General features: G+C 43.0%; 2 protein-coding genes and 1 long non-coding RNA gene across 5 annotated transcripts in view; 1 reads left to right on the top strand and 2 right to left on the bottom strand.

Annotated features, from left to right (window-relative positions):
* LOC144510149 (BCL2/adenovirus E1B 19 kDa protein-interacting protein 3-like) overlaps positions 1-5,624 on the bottom strand; it is a 37,702-nt gene extending 32,078 nt beyond the window's left edge. Inside the window, exon 1 of the mRNA XM_078239533.1 lies at positions 5,450-5,624. Within this exon, the coding sequence (XP_078095659.1) occupies positions 5,450-5,495 (46 nt within the window). The 5' untranslated portion in view covers positions 5,496-5,624. The remainder of the gene's footprint in view (positions 1-5,449) is intronic.
* LOC144510150 (uncharacterized) overlaps positions 5,200-20,499 on the top strand; it is a 30,313-nt gene continuing 15,013 nt past the window's right edge. The window contains exons 1-2 of the long non-coding RNA XR_013500577.1: positions 5,200-5,385; positions 7,524-7,694. This is a non-coding gene — a long non-coding RNA (uncharacterized LOC144510150). The remainder of the gene's footprint in view (positions 5,386-7,523; positions 7,695-20,499) is intronic.
* Positions 17,978-20,499, bottom strand: part of LOC144510148 (serine/threonine-protein phosphatase 2A 55 kDa regulatory subunit B alpha isoform) — a 69,456-nt gene continuing 66,934 nt past the window's right edge. For all 3 annotated transcript variants that reach the window (XM_078239531.1, XM_078239529.1, XM_078239532.1), the window contains one exon: positions 17,978-19,117. In XM_078239531.1, coding sequence (XP_078095657.1) covers positions 18,838-19,117 — 280 coding nt within the window. In that variant the 3' untranslated portion in view covers positions 17,978-18,837. The remainder of the gene's footprint in view (positions 19,118-20,499) is intronic.

Here is a 20,499-nt window from a genome sequence, read left to right as displayed (position 1 = left end):
ATTCATGCTCTGGACTATTAGAATTTACCTTTGCCTCAGTAATATCCTGTATGCAAGTAAGACACATAACACTAATTGCTTTTCCAATACCTGATAAGCAAGCAAGTTGAACAAGAACTGTGAAAACAATCTGAATTTCAAAACTTAAACTGCAAATCTATTCAGGTTATGTAACATGCCACAGAATTTTACTCAACCATAATCTCATATTATTGCATCTTTGGCAGCAAATACAAACTGATGAACAGGATACAGCAATGGTCAGGTGCACTCCAATGACTACTTCTCATTAAACCTGAATAAGCAAATACTCCAAATACCAGTTATTCACACTACAAATCTTAAACCTGCAAACACCGTCCCATATCCCACTATAAATTCTTATGTCCTGCAATATGTGAACTGTTTTTGCCTCCTTGCAGTGACGCCAGTAGAGCTGTTGTATCACTTCTAGTTTTTCTTTTGGCAGTTCCACTGCCTGCACTACAGGGCCCAACTTCAGTTCCGACTAACTTTATTCTCTGTGGACATATGAATTTATGATGGAAATTGAAAAATACAAGGCAAAATGACTCATTTCAAAATGAGGATCAGCTTAGGTCTTATTCTACTCCAATTCCCCCTCTGCTCTCATGCCCTGCTTTACCTGGAAACTACAGTTTGTTTTCTTGTGAGGATAGGTGAGGCATATTGGCGACTGCATGTTATAAATTTATTCGAACTGATTCCACTTACAATATTTGATAGAAAAATGAACAAATTTCACTCCTTAAATTTCAATAAAAGTATGTGAATGATTGTCTGGCAAAGACAATCATTCTCAGGTCTAACAGAAATCACAAAATGTCAAGAAAAATAACCATTAAATCAGCCCTTACTGTCATAATGGATTTGTTTTTACTCAATGATATATTGTGAAATGTAAGCAAATCTTGAATGCTTGCTTTCCAAGCTGTTCAAGAGATTCGGGTGACCCTAAAATGGATGGTTGCACAAAAACAGATAATCATAGATGATAGGACAACAATAGTCTCAAAACTAACAATAAAACTTGCAAACTAATTGCTTAGTGGCACATTATAATTCGGCTTTCCAATTCCCCAGAGTAATGTAACTCAATCACAGCCTGATAGCTTGTCTTTGATCATGCAATGGTAAAACTCAATTTAGTATACTGATTAAGTTTCCTGTGCAAAGAAAACACATGTTTTGAAAATGAACAATTCAGTTTGGAAGCAGAGGGACTTCGCTAATTTTCAAACATTTTACTGTTAAGTGTATTTTAAACTTAAGCTTTCAGAACTGTTATGAATGCAAAACAGAATACATAATGAAAATTATGTCCAACACAAAGTAGACTGGGACTGCCTAATAAGCAGTAAGTCATTCCCAAGTTTGTGTACAATAAACCATGCCATGAAGAAGAACAGGATATAACTTACCAAACAGATTAGCCAGTTTGGTGCACCTGTTTCCATGTAAATAACTGCTGCTTTTGTTTCAGATTTCTCTCCTCCTTCAAAAGCAGGAGCCTGCAAAGTAACTTGACTCACTAACCAGTCTGAAGAAAATTAATATTCAAGCTAGTCGTTTATTTTTCTAATTAAGGTGTAGACTGGCCTCTCTGCATCTCCAAAGTTTCAGACACTTCAAAAGGTCATCCTCGCAACTTAACAACCTACAACTTGTTTTGTGACATTTATGTAATTAATTTGGTGAAACGGACTGGTAGGCTAGAGATAACAGAAATAAATAAATGCTCAGAAAGTGATTTGGCTGAAAGGTAGGTCATTTACAGAATTCATCCGATGCAGAAAATGCTTTGTTTTGTGCTTCTGTGTGCAAGAAAGGTTTTTTTTAATGTAAAATGCTGCTAAAATACTACAAACAAGAGCACAAAGTTTTGGTTTCCAAAACTAGTTCTCCCCCAAATATAACTGGTTGTTGGAGGAAAAATCTGTCACACCCAAGCATCTGGTATTTAACACTTGCATGCTCGAATGGCCTACTTCTGTTCCTAGTTTCTATGTTTCAATAACTATTTGAAAAACAGTATTACTTTATTTCAGAATTTGCAAGCCTTTACCTGAAATAAAACTCTCTACAATACATGAAACTCTCAAATGACAACACTGAAGAAAGACATATTGGTGGAATGCACGAAGTAAGGAAACACACATTAAGTTCTTCCACAAGAAGTAAACTCCTATTTCCAGTAATTCACTGGTTAGATTTCCTCAATTTTAAGTCAGCATGGGAACACATAATTGTCTAAAATGCTTCACAATGACAATATTTCCAAGATTAAGCAAAGTTAAAACAAACCCTTAACAAAATTTGCCATCATTAATTTTGCCATGACAAGAACATGACTGTTAACATGGCTGCTTTCGAAGCAGTTGCTGTTTTTTCCCATTAACTGATTTTGTTGTAAAGGACACAGTTGTAAAACAATGTGTAATTCATTAATTAAAACAACCTGGCCAGCTTTCTTGTGACAGAAAGGAGAGCTGCACAAACAATGTCACTCACTTTTGACCAAATGTTAGTTTGATTTTAATGTTAACTTGGAGCTGATAAGCAGCAAATTAACGGTTTAAAGACAAAGCTTCGAAACTTTACATTGTCAGCTGAAGCAAGAGAAAGTGGCAACCTGAAACTGTGCAATAGTACTTCAAAATTGCTTGGTGCAAAGGGTCTGAAATGCAAACCCCATCAGTTCAGTAACTGCTCCCAAACTTAGTGTCACTGTACAATGCCAAAGAGAGTCTCACAATTGGAGATATGAATTTTTTTTTTGCCGGTTTAAAAATAGTAGAGAGAAATATTCATCATGTTGCATACACAACATTTCATTTCGCCAGCTTGTGCTGGAAACTGGTCTCAGCTAGGGTGGGAGGTGAAAGGCACCCTACAGACAGGTTATCGAATCCCTCTTAGAGTCAAGTTTTCAAAAATGGAAAGTTATATAGCACATAGATTATGGAGCAGAAACAGGCCACTGGCACAAATTAAAACTGTCATTTATTTAATTAGAAATAATTTTGTTTAAAGACTTGTCCATTTGCTAATACCAGTGTTTATTAATTAGCAATGTAGCCCATTTAATTTCAGATCACCAATAGACATGCATCCCAGAGCAAGGAGTAAAGTTAAACACCATAACCTCCTCCTGCCAGGTACAGGTCACTCCACAGGATTGGAGATCAAGTATGAGCATTAGAAACTTCTAAGGATGTGAAAGGACTTGACATTCTATGATGTATTTTTATTTTTAAAAATGAAGTGCATTTAACAAGGCAATTTTGGAAGTGCAACAGAAAATTGGCCCACTCAATCCCAAAACAACAGAGATAAATGATGAGCACATTTATTTGCATGACAGTCGTTGAAGAGATAAATTTTGGCGTTGGGACATTCAAAGGAGATTTCCCCAGCTCTTGCCCATGGGAATATTTAGGTCCAACCTGGAGCATATACAGTTTAATCTGCCAGATGGGGCGACAGAGTGGCTAGCACTGCTGCCTCTCAGCACCAGGGACTCGGGCTCAGGTTCAGCCTCAGTTACTGTCTGTGTGGAGTTTGCATGTTCTCCCCTTGTTTGTTTGGGATTCTTCCGGGTGCTCCAGTTTCCTCCTACAGTCCTAAGATGTGCAGGTTAAGAGGAATGGCCATGGGAAATTGCCCCTTAGTGTCTCAAGATGTGTAAATTAAAAGAATTATCCATGCTAAGTCTGTGGGGTTACAGGGATAGGGTCAGGGAGAGGGCCTGAACAGGTGCCGGAGTGTGGTGACTGGGGAATTTTCACAGTAACTTCATTGCAGTGTTAATGTAAGCCTACTCGTGACACTAATAAATAAAAATGAAGGTCGGTGAAAACTCCATGGACCAAATGGTCTCCTTCTGCAATGTGGGGACTCTATGATAGATGGCACTTCAGGCAGTGTCGCACTCCCTCAGGACAGCACTGTGAGCACCAGCCTGGAAAGGTTTATTTTGTTTGCGGGGGAAGGAAGGGGGCCCTCAACAGTCTGACTCGGAGGTGAGAGTGCCGCCCCCTGTTGACACTATAGTTGAGAAAGCCCACCAGCGTCTCTACTTTCTCAGAAGACAAAGGAAATTTGGCATGTCAGCTACGACTCTCACCAACTTTTACAGATGCACCATAGAAAGCATTCTTTCTGATTGTATCACAGCTTGGTATGGCTCCTGCTCTGCCCAAGACTGCAAGAAACTACAAAAGGTCGTGAATGTAGCCCAATCCATCCTTCCATCCATTGACTCTCTCTACACTTCCTACTGCATCAGCAAAACAGCCAGCATAATTATGGGCTCCATGCACCGAGGACAGACTCCCTTTCACCTTCTTCTGTCGGGAAAAAGATACAAAAGACTGAGGTCACGTACCAACCGACTCAAGAACAGCTTCTTCCCTGCTGCCGTCAGACTTTTGAATGGATCTACCTCATATTAAGTTGATCTTTCTCTGCTACCCTAGCTATGACTGTAACACGACATTCTGAACTCTCTCCTTTCCTTCTCTATGAACGGTATGTTTTGTCTGTATAGCGCAAAAATCAATACTTTTCACTGTATATCTATACAGTGGGCGGCACGGTAGCACAATGGTTAGCACTGCTACTTCACAGCGCCAGTGACCCGGTTTCGATTCCCGGCTTGGGTCACTGCCTGTGTGCAGTTTGCACGTTCTCCCCCTGCCTGCGTGGATTTCCTCCGGGTGCTCCGGTTTCCTCCCACATTCTGAAAAGACGTGCTGGTTAGGTGCATTGACCCGAACAGGCGCCGGAGTGTGGCGACTGGGGGAACTTCACTGCAGTGTTAATGCAAGCCTTACTTGTGACTAATAAATAAACTTACTTATACATATCAATACTTTTCACTGTGTACCAATAATAAATAAAATCATTGGGCTATGGCTGACAGACATGGTGGGGTTGGCAGGGATGAGAATGGGGATCTGGGGAAGGCCTCCTTTGCTGTCCAAACACTGACCAATAGCCCGGCCCCGCCCCATAAGCCCCGCCCCCCTGGCTCCGCCTCCCCATAAGCCCCGCCTCTCTCTGGCCCCGTCTCCCCATTGCCCCGCCCCCTCTGACTCCGCCTTCCCCATTCCCTATTGGCTGGCGCTCCCTGGCCCGACACAACATCCTGCTCTCCTATTGGTTAAGGCCGCTGTCAATCATCTCGGGGTTGCCACGCCCCTTATGTTTTTGTTTGCTTCCTCTCCCCCCCCCAGAAAAAAAATTCATCCAAGCCGCCTTCAAATTAATGTCGCTCCTCCACAAACCACCCCCGCCCCCCCTTCGACAACCCGAGACTCCACGGAGGCTGCTGCCCTCACTTTAGCGCGGCTTTACTTCACGGTGAGTGAGTTATTTACATTCACATAAATATACACACACACATCCGGCGGCTGCTGTCACTCACCGTTGAGTCCGGTCTCTTCGGTTTGGGCCTGTTGTGCGGCTGCCATTGCGTGGGGCTTCAGTTTCGCCCCCCTGCCCGGACGCTGGTGGCCGTTCGGATGGTTTGAATTTTCCAACGGTCCCTGCGCGAGCCACTCGCTCCCTGCGACCCGGGCTGGACTGCGCGTGCGCCGGTCCGCTCCGCTCGGATTGGGCGTGGCCGCCCCGCCTGCCACGTCGTCCGCCACGACGTCATGGCGACCCCTGACCCACTCGCGTAGCCTGCTCAATGGATAGGAGGAGGCGGCAGGGTCCTAAAGGGCAGTAAGAAGTCTAAACACCACCAGGTTAAAGGCCAACAGGCTCATTTGGTAGCAAAAGCCACGAGCTTTCGGAGCACTACCCCTTCGTCAGGTAAGTGGGAGTTCTGTTCACAAACAGGCCACATAAAGACACAAACTCAATTTACAAAATAATGGTTGGAATGCTAGTCTTTACAGGTAATCAAGTCTCAAAGGTACAGACAACGTGAGTGGAGAGAGGTTAAGCACAGGTTAAAGTGATGTGTATTGTCTCCAGCCAGGACAGTAGATTTTGCAAGCCCAGGCAAATCATGGAGGTTACAGATAGTGTGACATGAGGCCGTCCTCATGAGCTTTTGAACTCCCACTCACCTGACAAAGGAGCAGCAAGCACTCCGAAAGCTAGTGGCTTTTGCTACCAAATAAACCTGTTGGACTTTAACATGGTGCTGTGAGACTTCTTACTGCGTTTACCCCAGCATCTCCACATCGGATCCTAAAGCTTTCACACCCACTTCAACATATTCCCCCCAAATTGGAAACCAGAGCCATGGCTCCCCCAGTGACTATCCCAATCCTACACTGCTACCCTATCATGGCCAGCAATCCAGGTGTACCCTTTGACATAGCACTCATCGAAACCCTGCAGTGCAGGCCCATCGAGTCTGCACTGACTCTCCCATCCCACCCTGCCGGGACACTTTTGACCTGCTAATCTCCCTGACACTAATGGTCAATTTTGCATGGCCAATCCACCCATCCTGCACATCATTGGAGTGTGGGAGGACTGGAGGACTGAGCACCTGGACAAAACCCACACAAACACAGAGAGAGAGCGTGCAGACTCCAGTCACCAGAGGCTGAAATCGAACCCATGCCCCTGGCATTGTGAGGCAGTGGTACTAACCACTATGCCACCATACTGCCTCCACCTTGGCACTTCAAACTCTGCCCTTTGACACCCCCCCCCCCCCCCAAGAATGTTACCTCCATGCCAAAAGGCAGCCAGGGGCAAATAGTTCCTCCCATCTTGCCCTCATTCCACTTCCCCTCTTTCTTGCACCTCATGTCCCACATATGGCTAGGCAGCACGATAGTTAGCTCTGCTGCCTCACGGCCCAGTGTAAGGAACCAGGGTTCAATTCTAGCCCTGGGTGACTGTGCGTGAAGTCTGCACCCCAGTTCAATTCCAGCGTTCAATAACTGTATGAAGTTTGCACGTTCTCCTTCTATCTGCATGCATTTCCTCCCACACACCCAAGATGTGTGGGTTAGGTGGATTGACCCTACTAAAATGCCACTCCTCTTCCACCCCCACGCTACTATAGGGTAGGGGAAAGAGCCTAGGTAAAATACTCAGACTCAGTGCAGGCTCACCAGACTTAATGTCTTCTCTGCAGTTTGGGCAGTTTATGATAACACAGCTCCAGTTTCATTTCAGCAACAAGTACATAGTAATCGCAACACCTCAAGTCGGGCACCTGACAGTTCACCCATAAAAATCTCAGCAGTGAGACTGCCAGTTGGTCGTCAAACATTAGGCGATTTTCAATCTATTTCCCACTTTATCATAGAATCCTACAGTGCAGGAGGCCATTTGGCCCATCGAGTCTCCACCAACCACAATCCCACCCAGGCCCTATCCCCACAACCCAATGCACTTACCTGAGCTAGACTTCACATTTAGTACTGAATCAGCTTTTAAATGAAACCTCAGCCCTCAAGAAACCCGTGACTGCCACCTGTCCCATTTGGCCACATTTATCCCAAGAACCTTGCGTTTGTGCTTTACAGTGCTTCATCAAAAATAGCAGCTGTGCTAACTAATCACATCCCCACCGTCTGACAAAGATCAAGTCTGAGATCAGGCGGGATGTCTATTCTTGTCAGCTTGGATCTTGTGCATCGCTCGTCGGGACCAGGAATTGGATTCAGTTTGAAGTGGCTTTTGGAGCAAGCAAGCAGGTGAGTTATGGGCTTTGGCTTTGTAACTCTGAAAAAGTAATAAAATCTAAAAGAAACTTGTGACATCTATCAACTCTATGCACAACTCTGCTTATTGTCACAACTATGAAAACATACTTTTTTCTCTTCTAAACATTTCTAGAAATTGTTTCTGCATGGTTTTTGTGTTTTATATGTTTCAAACAGAAAATTGCCTTTGACACGAAGAGAGATCAGCTCCACACATCTGCTTTCTCCCAACAGCAGAGCAAACCCCTTATGTGGATTTGTACACCTACATTTTCGTGGGTCTCTATCACAGTCTGTTCAGTTAAATTCAGCAGTATTGCAAATCGTTCCAGAGGAAGCAATGGACACTACACATAGCACCTTTCTGTGGCATGATAACAGAGAGAGGACTGACTGCAGGACCACCTTTGTGCACTGTACTGTGGTCCTGTACATCCAATCAAAAACAGTCAGTGCTAATTAAACTGTCACCTGGGATTCAGCACCACTCTCGACAAGCCCTGTTCTGCAAAAAGTGGCAAGGAATTCCCATTTTTTATTTGGGGAATTTATTAGTTACAAATAGGCTTACATTAACACTGCAATGAAGTTACTGGGAAAATCCCCCAGTCGCCACACTTCGGCGCTGTTCAGATACACTGAAGGAGAGTTTAAACTGGCCAATGCACCTACCAACACATCTTTTGGACTGTGGGAGGAAACTGGAGCACGTGGAGGAAAACCACACAGACATGGGGAGAATGTGCAAACTCCACACAGAGTGACCCAAGCTGGGAATCGAACCCAGGTCCAGTGCTAACTACTGTGACACTCCACTGTGCCACCATGCTTTCTCTATCTGAAGGACTTGAACACAAGGGGATAGAAGTTATTCAGCTAAGTCCTCAAAGAACAGTACAGCACAGGAACAGGCCCTTCGGCCCACCAAGCCTGCACTGATCACGTTGTCCTACCTGGACCAACCGCCTGTATCCCTCTATTCCCCACCTGTTCATGTGTCTAACCAGATAAGTCTTAAATATTGCTAACGTGTCTGCCTCAACCACCTCACTCGGCAGTGCATTCCGTTCCCCCACCACCCTGTGTAAAAAACATCCTCACTAAACTTTTCGCTCCTTATCTTGAACTGTGCCCCCTTGTAATTGTCATTTCTGCTCTTGGAAAAAGCTTCCAACTGTTCACCCTATCTATACCCCTCATAATTTTATAAACTTAAGTATTGAGTGCTCTTCTGCACACCACACTGGAGGAGGAATGTCTCAGACTTGCAGGGAGTGCTACTTAAGTTTACAAAAATGATGTGTACTCAGAGGGTTAAATTATGAGGAGAAGTTATACAAACTGAAGTTTTATTCCCTGGAATATCCACGGTTAAAGAGCGATTTGCTCAAATTTGTCCAGATATTAAGAGGACTGGATAGGCAGAAGTTATTTCCACTGCTTGCAGGACCAGAAGCAGAGTCTGAAAATTGGAAGAAAAATTGAAATTCAAAAGAGAAATTAGGAAACATTTTTACACATCCCAAGCGTGTTAAAAGCTTGTGATACCAAGTGGTACCTTACGTTAGATCAATTGCAAGTTTCAAATCCAAGATGGTTTGTTAACCAAAGGTACGCAGAGACTTGGGGCAAAGGCACGAATGTGGAATTAAATCTCAATCTCATTACATGACATGAACAGCTCAAGATTCTGAATGGTCTCTTTTTGTTCCTTGGTTCCTGGATACAATACAGCTATGTTGCAGCATTCCTCAAGAGTTGCACTCAAAACAGAACACTGCTTGTTCTGTGGCCTTGAATGAAACGTTAACACAAAAATAATCTGAAGGAGCGTCCCTGGCATGCAGGGTGCAACGCATTCCAGGATAACAATCCTTAGGATACCTTATGTGCAGTAATTGGTTATGCAATACAATAAGCCATAATCAATATAATATTTACAAATACTATATATAAGCTTCTTAACCATGTTTTGTTTGTGCTTTTGTTTAAACAAGTGTTGCGGCAACAAGCTCCCTTGATTGTGCGCTGATCTGACTCATCATGATCCGATATCCTGTAGCTCGAATTGAACTGATATTCTCTGAAAAGAGTTGCAAGAAATATCAGTTTTTTTAAAATTTTAGATTAAGGAAAGATTCCTTTTTCTCATCTCGAATATCTGTTCCAATTTGTGATGATGGATTTCAAACTTCTGACCATGGAGACATCAAGGGCAGCACGGTGGCACAGTGGCTAGCACTGCTGCCTCACAGCACCAGGGACCCCGGTTTGATTCCCGGCTTGGGTCACTGTCTGTATGGAGCTTGCACGTTCTCCCCGTGTCTACGTGGGTTTCCTCCGAGTGCTCTGTTTCCTCCCAAAGTGCGAAAGACTTTGATTTGAATTATTATTGTCACATGTATTGGTATACAGTGAAAAGTATCATTTCTGGTGCTCCCTCAGTGTACCCGAACAGGCAGAGTGTGGTGACGAGGGGATTTTCACAGTAACCTCACTGCAGTGCAGTAAGCCTACTTGTGACTATGAAATGAACTTTATACTGGATATACTGACACAAGTCTGTTGGGATTTGTCTTCCCTTCCAAAAGACAACAAACGATACAAGGAAAACAGCAATATCATCGCAGAGAATTCTGACAGACACAGCATAAACATAAAACCAGAGAAATCTGGCAGGCGCGCAAATCATCAAGGCGAGAGCAATCTCAATTTGAAAAACATGCATTTGCAAAGAGTCATTGCAGCACCACCATGTGGCAGGGGATTGGTAACACATGAATCATTGCTCCATCCAAGGCAGCTCAACACTGACAGAAAATTAAAACTGCTCTCAACTTTACTAAACTGGCGTGACGGTGTCGTGAGGAAAATCTCCAGATCACGACCTCAACGATTTGGACGTACATTTTAAGATCAGGTGAAAATTCTTGGGTGGGCCAATGCATCAGAAAAATGCTCACACCTTGCGTGGATTGAGCAACCTCTGAAGCCAGGTTGACATACATGCCCCCACATCTAGTACACGTTTTCAAGTCCGCCTCTGAGCCCTGGAAAGGACTCAGGTTGTGAGTGATACCAATGTCGGAAACCAGTTCCAACATTGATATATGGTATCAGGTCGAAGTCAGAGCAAAAAAAAACCCTTGGCAGTCTGTTTTACACAGTAAGAAGTTTAACAACACCAGGTTAAAGTCCAACAGGTTTATTTGGTAGCAAAAGCCACACAAGCTTTCGAGGCTCTAAGCCCCTTCTTCAGGTGAGGAAGGGGCTTAGAGCCTCGAAAGCTTGTGTGGCTTTTGCTACCAAATAAACCTGTTGGACTTTAACCTGGTGTTGTTAAACTTCTTACTGTGTTTACCCCAGTCCAACGCCGGCATCTCCACATCAGTCTGTTTTACATCATATTCCGGAGTTCAAAACGTTAACATTGAAATCCCATTTAAAAATAGCCCCTCAGTTAATCCTCAATGCACATCCTCTGGCCTTGCAACAGTAAATAAAGTGGTACTTCATAACAAATGAAATTACCTCTGCCGATCTGGTTCTCCGGGCTAATCATTCACTTGGCCTTTTGTCCAAAGATGTGCGGGTTAGGTTGATTGGCCATGCTAAAATTGACCCTTAGTGTCCTGGGATGCATAGATTAGAGGGATTAGCAGGTAAAATATGTAGGGATATGGGGGTAGGGCCTGGGTAGGATTGTGGTCGGTGCTGACTCGATGGGCCGAATGGCCTCTTTCTGTACTGTAAGATTCTATGATTTCTATGATCAGTGTCAGCAAAACAACTTCTCCGTCCACCCTTCTCTCACGGTGCTATGACATTTTAACCTAATGAGGTGACACATGATGCCCTGCCTGTTCTTTTGCACTTCAGGGACACTGGACAAAACAAATGCACATAAGGATGTCAATTTAACACATTACAGCTCATCCTGCAGTTCCTCCCTTTCCTCTCACCAACCACTGAACTGGAAGCTGGAAATGTTTAACTTACGTTACCTTACCAACAAGATAAGTGTTAGCAATATTTCATATCATGAATAATTGATCAGAAATCCGAATATGCGCTGGGACAGTCTTGGTGGCCCCAACGAGAGGTTGGTATATGGAGATAAGAATACAATTTGGGCAGTGTTCTTGATGCTAATTGGGCAGGTGCAGGAGGAAGTGTTTTTGTTTTATTCATTCGTGGCACATGGTCGCTAGCTGGCCGGTATTTCTTGCCAACCCCTAATGAGTGTGGGCGTGCATTATCCATACTCATCCAAAGAACTACTCAAGTTACTGTACAAACCGGAGTCACCGTCGAAGAGCTTTGGTGATGCGACTTCAGGGCAAAACTAGGAGAAATTTTGAAAGCAGAGATATTTAGTTTGTACCTTGTTTAGTTTCGTTCCTCAAATATTTGTAATTTTGCTCATGAAAGTCTTGATTCTTTGCTGAGAGCTGCTGAAATTACAATATGCAAACAGAATTGTCAGCCCAACTAATTGGCATTTGCGTCCCAGGTGAGCAAAGTACTCCAAATCACATTTATCCACGCAATGTCAGCATCTGACAACGTTGAGATTGCGCAACAAACGTGCGTTGAAGCATTAGGAAGCCATATTCAAAATGATCTCAAATGGGATGACCAAGTGCGTGAAATGCTGGAGCGCGAAATTGAATAATCAAAATGCTATGCCTTCCCAAACATCACAACTGTCCCAAACTGACCTATTCGCTGTGCTTAATCGTTAGCCAAGCGACATTGTTGAGTTGGCTAGAAATGGACGAGCATCGAAACCAATCTGACACAAGCAAACAACTGAATGTGCTTCCCGACTTGAAGACGGAAAAAGCTGTCTGGACTTGCTAGAAAACTATTAAACCTCACCTGGCATTGTCACTGGCTCTTGCCACAACCGTCTGCAAGTAAACGTGTGATAGAATGGCCATTCCGCCATTCCATAAGATTTCGAATGAATAAGACTACGAGGCTAATCCCCAACTTTATAAAACTCATAGCACAGATTGAGAATTTATGGAACTCAGCCTGACAACACAGGATCCTTTCATCTTTAATCCAAAATGCAGAGTGCAGATTTTTCGTTTTTACATTGCAAAATTGAGACTCGCATTTTGCAACATATTGTAATTATTTGTATACATAAATGTTCATAATTGTGCGATTTAGTTTATACATTTTAACTGTTACAAATATAATTTGTATCACAATTTAGCACGCGCCACAACTTTTCAATAAACGAACCAATTATCTATCTTTTCACGTAGCTTTTTCCTTCATCCACCTCAAATAACATCTGATGTTTGTCTCAGCCTCATGTAAAATCAACAACTTCCTAACTTTGCTGTCTCATCCAAATATCTTATTTTAATCTGGGAAACCTCCATCATTGGGTTGAAGGCACCAGGTAGGGCACGCAAGCCAGGACAGACATTCTCAGCAGGCTATTACTCCGTGGGAGGATCACAGTCGAGTAAGATTCCATCTGAGCCTAACCCCCACCAAAATGCAGCAAGTTCGAAGGACTGGACGGCCAAATTACTGCTTAAAATTTTGCCTACTGTCCCAAACCACCCTCGTCACTGCGACCATTACGACGGCTTTCCTTTCTGTTAGCAGCTCAGTATAAAACAGAAATCAAATCTTGTTGACAATGGATGTGTTCACAATTAACTAATTGGATAACTAACAGTTCTTTGATAAAAAGCAAAAAATCCTGTGCATGCTGGAAATATGAAATTGAAAGTGCTGGAAATACTAAGCAGGTCAGGCATCTGTGGAAACCACTCTGGGCGGCAAAATAGAACCACGTGGAAACCTCTGTTTAACATTTTACTGTTACTATTCTTCAAACACTACTCTACCCTTTTCTGGTTCAATGAGCAGTTTTTGGAGCCGAAGATTACAATGAATTGTCAGGACTTCACCCGATCTGACATTTTAAAACTCTCATCCCAACTTAATTCCAGAAATCATGGCAATCACTTCTCGTTTTCTTTCCAAATACACTTCCCTCGGATCATGGTGTAACTTATCCTAGCTTGGTCTCCAAGAAAACCTTTAAACTGGTGTGATTTCAATTGTCAAGCCACACCCAGTAATGTGGCACATCAGAAACAGGTGATGGTGGAAGTGATTACGAACCTCTTCGCCACATTCCCATGTTTGCTCTGACCAAGTAAAGGATTTCCATTTATATAGAATCTTTCACAACTTGTGTCCAAAAACACACGGCAGCCAATCAAATCCACTCTCTGACGTGCAGCCACTGAGTGGCAGCCAATTTTTGCATAGCAAGGTCAAACAAACCAGTAATAACACCAAGGAGCAGATAATCTGTTGAGTGACGTTGGTTGAGGGAAAGGTATTTCACAAGGGCAGTAATGCCAGATGATTACATATACTGTTGACATAACTTGTTACATTTGCTGCCACGAGGAAGAAAGTCAAGTGCTTTTGAGAAACCGTACTGCTCACCAACAAAAGAAACAATTGGCACTTGGGTTTGCACATCACCAGAACTGAAGACAAAGGGAAATCTAAAACCTGCAGATCTTGCATTCCAAAAACAAAATAAAATAATATCTCGCTGCCAAGGAGTAGCTATTTATTTAAAACTTTCAAAGCAGATATTACTCCTAATCTGCTCATCAGGCTACCATTCCTTCACGTTCAAGCCACGGCATTTAGTTGTAGCTTCCATGACAATAGTGACGGCACAGATAAATACATCGGCTAAATATAATCACAAGTTTGATCCCAAGCCTTGGAGTTAACAGACTTCGACAGAGGGTAACAAAATGATAGTGTAGCCATTCCTGACTTCTATCCAGTGACCCCTGTAAGCAAGTACGTGTCAACATTTGAGTACTATCCTATTAGTACCCATCAATACTCACCAGACAGGACCGCATCTGAATACTATTAGGCGGCGGCACGGTAGCACAGTGGTTAGCACTGCTGCTTCACAGCTCCAGGGTCCTGGGTTCGATTCCCGGCTCGGGTCACTGTCTGTGTGGACATTCTGTGTGCACATTCTCCTCGTGTTTGCGTGGGTTTCCCCCGGGTGCTCCGGTTTCCTCCCACAGTCCAAAGATGTGCGGGTTAGGTTGATTGGCCAGGTTAAAATTGTCCCTGAGATGCGCAGGTTAGAGGGATTAGCGGGTAAATATGTGGGGGTAGGGCCTGGGTGGGATTGTGGTCGGTGCAGACTCGATGGGCCGAATGGCCTCCTATGATTTCTATGAAGACTGGCCTCTGGGGGAAAGGAACTGGAAAGCTACCGGCACCATGGAACGATAGCTCAACTAAGTTCCTTCAAGAGAGAAAAATGAGGACAAAATACAACTTGGAAGTTATCCATCAAACAAGGCTAAACAGACATAATTATCGAAATTCATGCATTGCTAAAACAGAACATTTCATGGAAGTAGCTATGTACTTTGAATTTTACGCCTGAATGTGACCAGAGTTTGGTCTTCAACACCCCAGTAGGATTTTACAGGATCTGTCTTAAGGGAAAGTTGAAAGCCATTTTGTTGTAGTTTTGTGAAATGTATCACTGATGGTGGGGTTGACCAATGAAAACGTTTTAAGCTTGCTGGGCCTTGCAGACCAAATATCTTCTAAGGAGCTAATAATCTCACTGCTTTTGCAGAGAAATATAGAGCAGTTTGTGCCACTTTTTAAAAATCAACACTACATTCCATTGGATGCTACAGAAGCTGAATCATAAACGCTGCTTGTATACCAAATGCTTGAAAGCTATATTCGTCAGACACAAATTTCATTCAGATTCCATAATAAAGACATGTCATCCAATGGGCAACAGGATCAAGTTCCAACTTTACAGTTCACCTCAGGGTGGCAGTTTGGGGGGGGGGGGGGGGGGGAGAAGAAGAGGGGGGGAGGGGTTGCAGATATTGGGATAGTTGATTAAGAGGGGTGGGGGCTGAGGCTCCTGATAGTAATCCAGTACCTGATTCTGGAAAATTTGCATATCAGCAGCCACTTTTAGATTATTGGGTCAAGTTGCCCTCTGTAGCCTGCTGATTCTGCCTGAACTTGCACAAGCAGCATAGCTATTTACATCAGATAGCAATGGATGCCAGCACCCAAAGCCTTAACGAATGGCGAGAAAATTAATGAAAATGTTCTCATATACGTCTCTAATTCTGCTTCATCTGCACAATCATACCACAGCCTTCTACACAACTTTGTCTCCCTGTTCACCTTGCAACTCTGAACTGCTCAAGACAATTAAAAGCTGCAAAAGCACGAGCATGCACAATCTGTCAACTGTTCTAAATTTGAGGCATACCTCACCGTGAATTTGTGATCAGTAAAAACCAAAACTTATGAAACTGGATAAGAACACATCACATGTAACTGACCACAGTGCAATATTTAAAATTTTATATGCTAAACACCAGCATTTAACATTTACACACAAATTGGACCAACATCATATTTCAGGGTTAAGTAGATGTACAAAACTCAACTTTGCACCAAAACAAGTAAAATCTACTCAGATTATAATACTCGAGATACCACTTATTCCCGAACTTCAGGAAAATTATAACATTCGTCTCTTGGAGAACATGGAACATTTTAATCTTGCATTTTCAATCTTGCGGGAAATGTGCCATCTCATTTTGTTAGGAGAGGTTATCAGCACATTAACCAGAAAAATTATTAATGCTTTGTCGGAATACTAGTGTTAGAAAGTCTAAGTGTTGACCAGGAAGTAGCAAAAAATGGCATGCCAGTCCTGAACTTTTGCAGAGGATTCCCAACTCATGTTCTGGTCACTTTTAACAGCCAGCCTGACTGCTACAGCACATGAACAGCAGAGTCATCCCCATACAGTACTTTTCAATCCAGTAAACGTGAAGAACGCTTTCCATGGTTAAGTGCAATGGTACTGAAGAGGTCCAATACTCAAATGATCCATCTGCCTTAAGTCTCAGCCAGTGTGACAGATCCTATCTGCCAATAAGTGAGGGGAAAATCAGCCAGGGGTCCTAGTCCTGTTCGCTATCCAAATCACTCAGGCAAGATGAGAGCAAACTAAAGTTTAACTTTTATTTATTAGTCACAAGTAGGCTTACTTTCAGACTGCAATGAAGTTACTGTGAAAATCCCCTAGTTGCCACACTCCGACACCTATTCGGGTACACTGAGGGAGAATTTAGCATGGCTAATCCACCTAACCTGCACATCTTTGGACTGTGGGAGGAAACCATAGCACCCGGAGAAAACCCACACAGAAACAGAGAACGTGCAAACTCCATACAGACAGTGACCCAAGCCAAGAAGTGATCCTGGGTCCCTGGCGCTGTGAGGCAGCAGTGCTAACCACTGTACCACCCCATTGATTCCCTCCATGGTCATACTATCTGTAAACACTCAATTGGTTAAAAACCTGGTGGGCAATCTAAACAGTGGTGTTGTATGGCAGCACAAATCAGCAGAGATTCAAAAGAACAGTGCATTAACACGAGTGTGATGCAGAACACTCCACAATCCATTTGAGTCAAAGTTTAGTTTCAGCAATGGTTGAAAAATCCTACATTATGGAACTGAAAACATTTTGGGCCCGCAAGGCAATGGTTATGTTCACTCGACTGTGCTGCACCTTTTGCAATTCTTGTTGTTTTCAACTTCACTGAACTGGTTCATTTCATAGACTTAACTTTGGCTCTTTTCATTAATCTTGATTTGCAAGAGAAGAATTTTGTTTGAATACAACAGAAGGAAAATGGTCCGAGCACAACGGAGCACAGTTTGACTGTTCTTTTGAAAAGATGGTAGTTATTATTTTGCAGTGTTGCTCACCTGTCGAGACATGAAATTACATGCCCTGTCTTAGATGGGTTAAAACAGCAAGCAAGTCAATCACTGAATCCAGTTTCCATCATCAGATCTGATGGAAACTGGAAAAGATCAACCAGAACATTCTAAATACGTTGATGGGCAAACTATGGGCAGAAAGTATATTGTACTTTTGACACAAGTAAATAGAATGGTGGTAGCATCGCTTCCAGCCTGTATTTCCACACATTTGGTTCCCATTCTCAGTCTTGTCAGCATGGTTGGCCTGAAGTATTGCTTCAGTAAAAAATGCATAGTTAATTCCTACTTTGAGTTATAACTCATGGCCAAGGTTCTTCCCACCCCACCCAACATGAAAGCTTCAGGAAACAAAAGGGGGCTGGGAGGGAAAAGTAAAACACAGATGGACTTCATCAAGTCCACTGGTGTCCCGTTGAAAACGCAGAAGTTTATTAACACCGAGTAAAAAATACTTAGATTAAGATTCCATTACATCAAACATCAGTAAAACTTACCGGTGTTAGACACACACTCTTTAATGCATTCATTTAAAATAAAAGTACATTGGGTTCAACAGTTTACACTTAATTTCAAAAAAGAAAAAGCACCAAATAAAGGAGCTATTTTTTTATGATTTTTATTCAGTAGGTTTCTCTTGTGCCAGAAATGGCAAGGGCAGCAATATTACAGTCGGTTGTTAAAACATCTGTGTGCAACAAAAAACACCTGACCCACTGACCCGACTCTGACCTGGTCATGTCCTTTATGCTCCAACAGGGCCAGAAGAAGGTATGTGAGGTCAGAGGAGGAATGTTACAAGCGTTAACAACAAGCTGTATGTCGATAAAAAGAGGAGGGGGAGGTGTTGGGTTGGGAAGGGGGGGGGGGGGGAGAGAACATTACAGTAATGAGGGTACACAGTAAAACATTGCCATATCATGACTGAAGGACTTCTTCCTCAAGACCTCACCACAATGGAAGGCGAAGGAGTGGATTAAATGAACGTCTGATGCAGTAAAATGCTAATGTAGTGGCCCATAATTTGTAATGAAGAGACAACCACCCTCCCCACCAAATGACTAGCAACCATGGACTGCAATTTTAGGTGGGGGAGGGGACAGGAGCAAAAAGAACTCTCTGTGATAACGTGACTGGTGTGCGTTATAAATGGCACTGATTCAAGAGAGGAGGTGGGGAGGGGGCCAGAATGGGCCTCTCTCTTACAAGATATAAAGGCTACGCTATCTTAACTAGGCAGGAATCGGATTCTTTCTTCACTGCACTGGTTTTAATTCACTTTGTCCTGGAATATATACAGATTGTTGGTTGTGGCTACAGCGATGATATTCTCCTTAGGGTGCCAGGCTGTGTGTAGGATCTTCTTGTTGAAGTCCAGACTGTCAACACTAATCTCGTCCTTCTTCCTCTTGCCCCCTGAACACACCCTGCGTGGCTTCAGGATTGCCCGGGGTTTGCTGTTCTCCCTCGAGGCCTCTAGCGTAATGTCCCGTTTTGTGTTTCTGTCGAACATTCTGAAGAAATTGTTGTACGACCCAGTCATGACAACACTGCAAAGATTTAAACACACAAGCATTAGCAAGTAAACAGACAAATAACCCCAATAAATGGGATGCTGCTGCAATCTGAAATATTTGTTTGGCATATTTGTTCAATGTTGCTAACACACCATTGAGAGACTTCAGCCTTCCAACTTTACCCAATTTTGTAAACACCCACACATATCCTTTGAAACAAGTTAATTTTCACCAACTTCTCCAAGATGGGAATTACTTGTTGAGTTCATCACAACTAATATTGGTTCTTCTCAACCAAATGGTCTGTGACCCAATTTAAGTGACATCAACTGTTCTGTTCCATGGAGTTGGGGTGTTCCCAAAATAAGGCCAATGTCCTAATTGATGATATGACTTAAGACAAATTTAATCAACAATGAAGTGTTATCACATTCAGACACTAAATATTTCAGTTAAAGCAGAATCTAGCTGCTTCTGGATTCGAATAAAGGGGAAGCAGTGTACCTGTTGTAGACTCAGAGCACAAGCACTAGAAGAAATATGGGGATAAAATAAATACAAGGTCAAACTGTGCCACAAACTTCTTGTGCGACATTTAACTCTTCCCTTGAAATGACACCCACCATGTGGACTTCACCAGAATGCTACACAGATCAACGTGCTTTACTCAGGCAAATCTAGTCAGACAAAACCCAGAGCTGTATTTCTGGATATATAGATCAAGAGCACAATTAAAATTTTACATGGCTGCCATCACCTGCAAGTGATGCCTCAATGGCGTCAACCCTCCCACACGAATAATTAGACATCAAGCCAATTCCCCCTCCCATTATGTCAAGTTTGGAAAATAATTTAGAGGAGTTATGTAGAAAATTAGCAAGCAGGACCTCAAAAGTAGTCATCTCTGGATTACTTCACATTGATCATATGCATATGAGAATATTTAAAAAGGAGAATGCGTGATTGGAGAGATGAAGTAGAGAGGAGGAGATGGAGCCTCTGCAGGTTTGCACCTCAGTTTCTTGCGGGGTAATTTGGAAGTGTTACTGCTGAGTGTTTAAACTAACTTGGAGGGGGTGTGGGAACCAGGAGGTAACTTCAGTGAGGAACACAAAGGTGCACAGAATACTGGAAACATGAATAGCACTAGAGTAGAGAATACTAAGTTATTAGCTAGGTCAGAATGAGAGAAAACAATAAAGTCTAAATCAGAGTTGATATCCATTTATGTGAATGCATGAAGTGTGGTTAATAAGATTGGTAAGTTATAGGCACAGGCTGACAGAGGCTGGCTCAAAGGACAGGACTAGGTGTCCAGCAGAGATCAGAAAAGAAAGGAATGGCCGGTGGTTTTGATTGGGGAGAACATTGCAGTGGTGGCGGAGAGAGGATGTCCCACAAAAATCTTGCCACCC

This window comes from Mustelus asterias, chromosome 22 (genome assembly GCF_964213995.1).
Source record: "Mustelus asterias chromosome 22, sMusAst1.hap1.1, whole genome shotgun sequence".
NCBI classification, from domain to species: domain Eukaryota; kingdom Metazoa; phylum Chordata; class Chondrichthyes; order Carcharhiniformes; family Triakidae; genus Mustelus; species Mustelus asterias.
The sequence above is the reverse complement of the archived record's forward strand: the minus strand, read 5'-3'. Positions and strand labels throughout refer to the sequence as shown.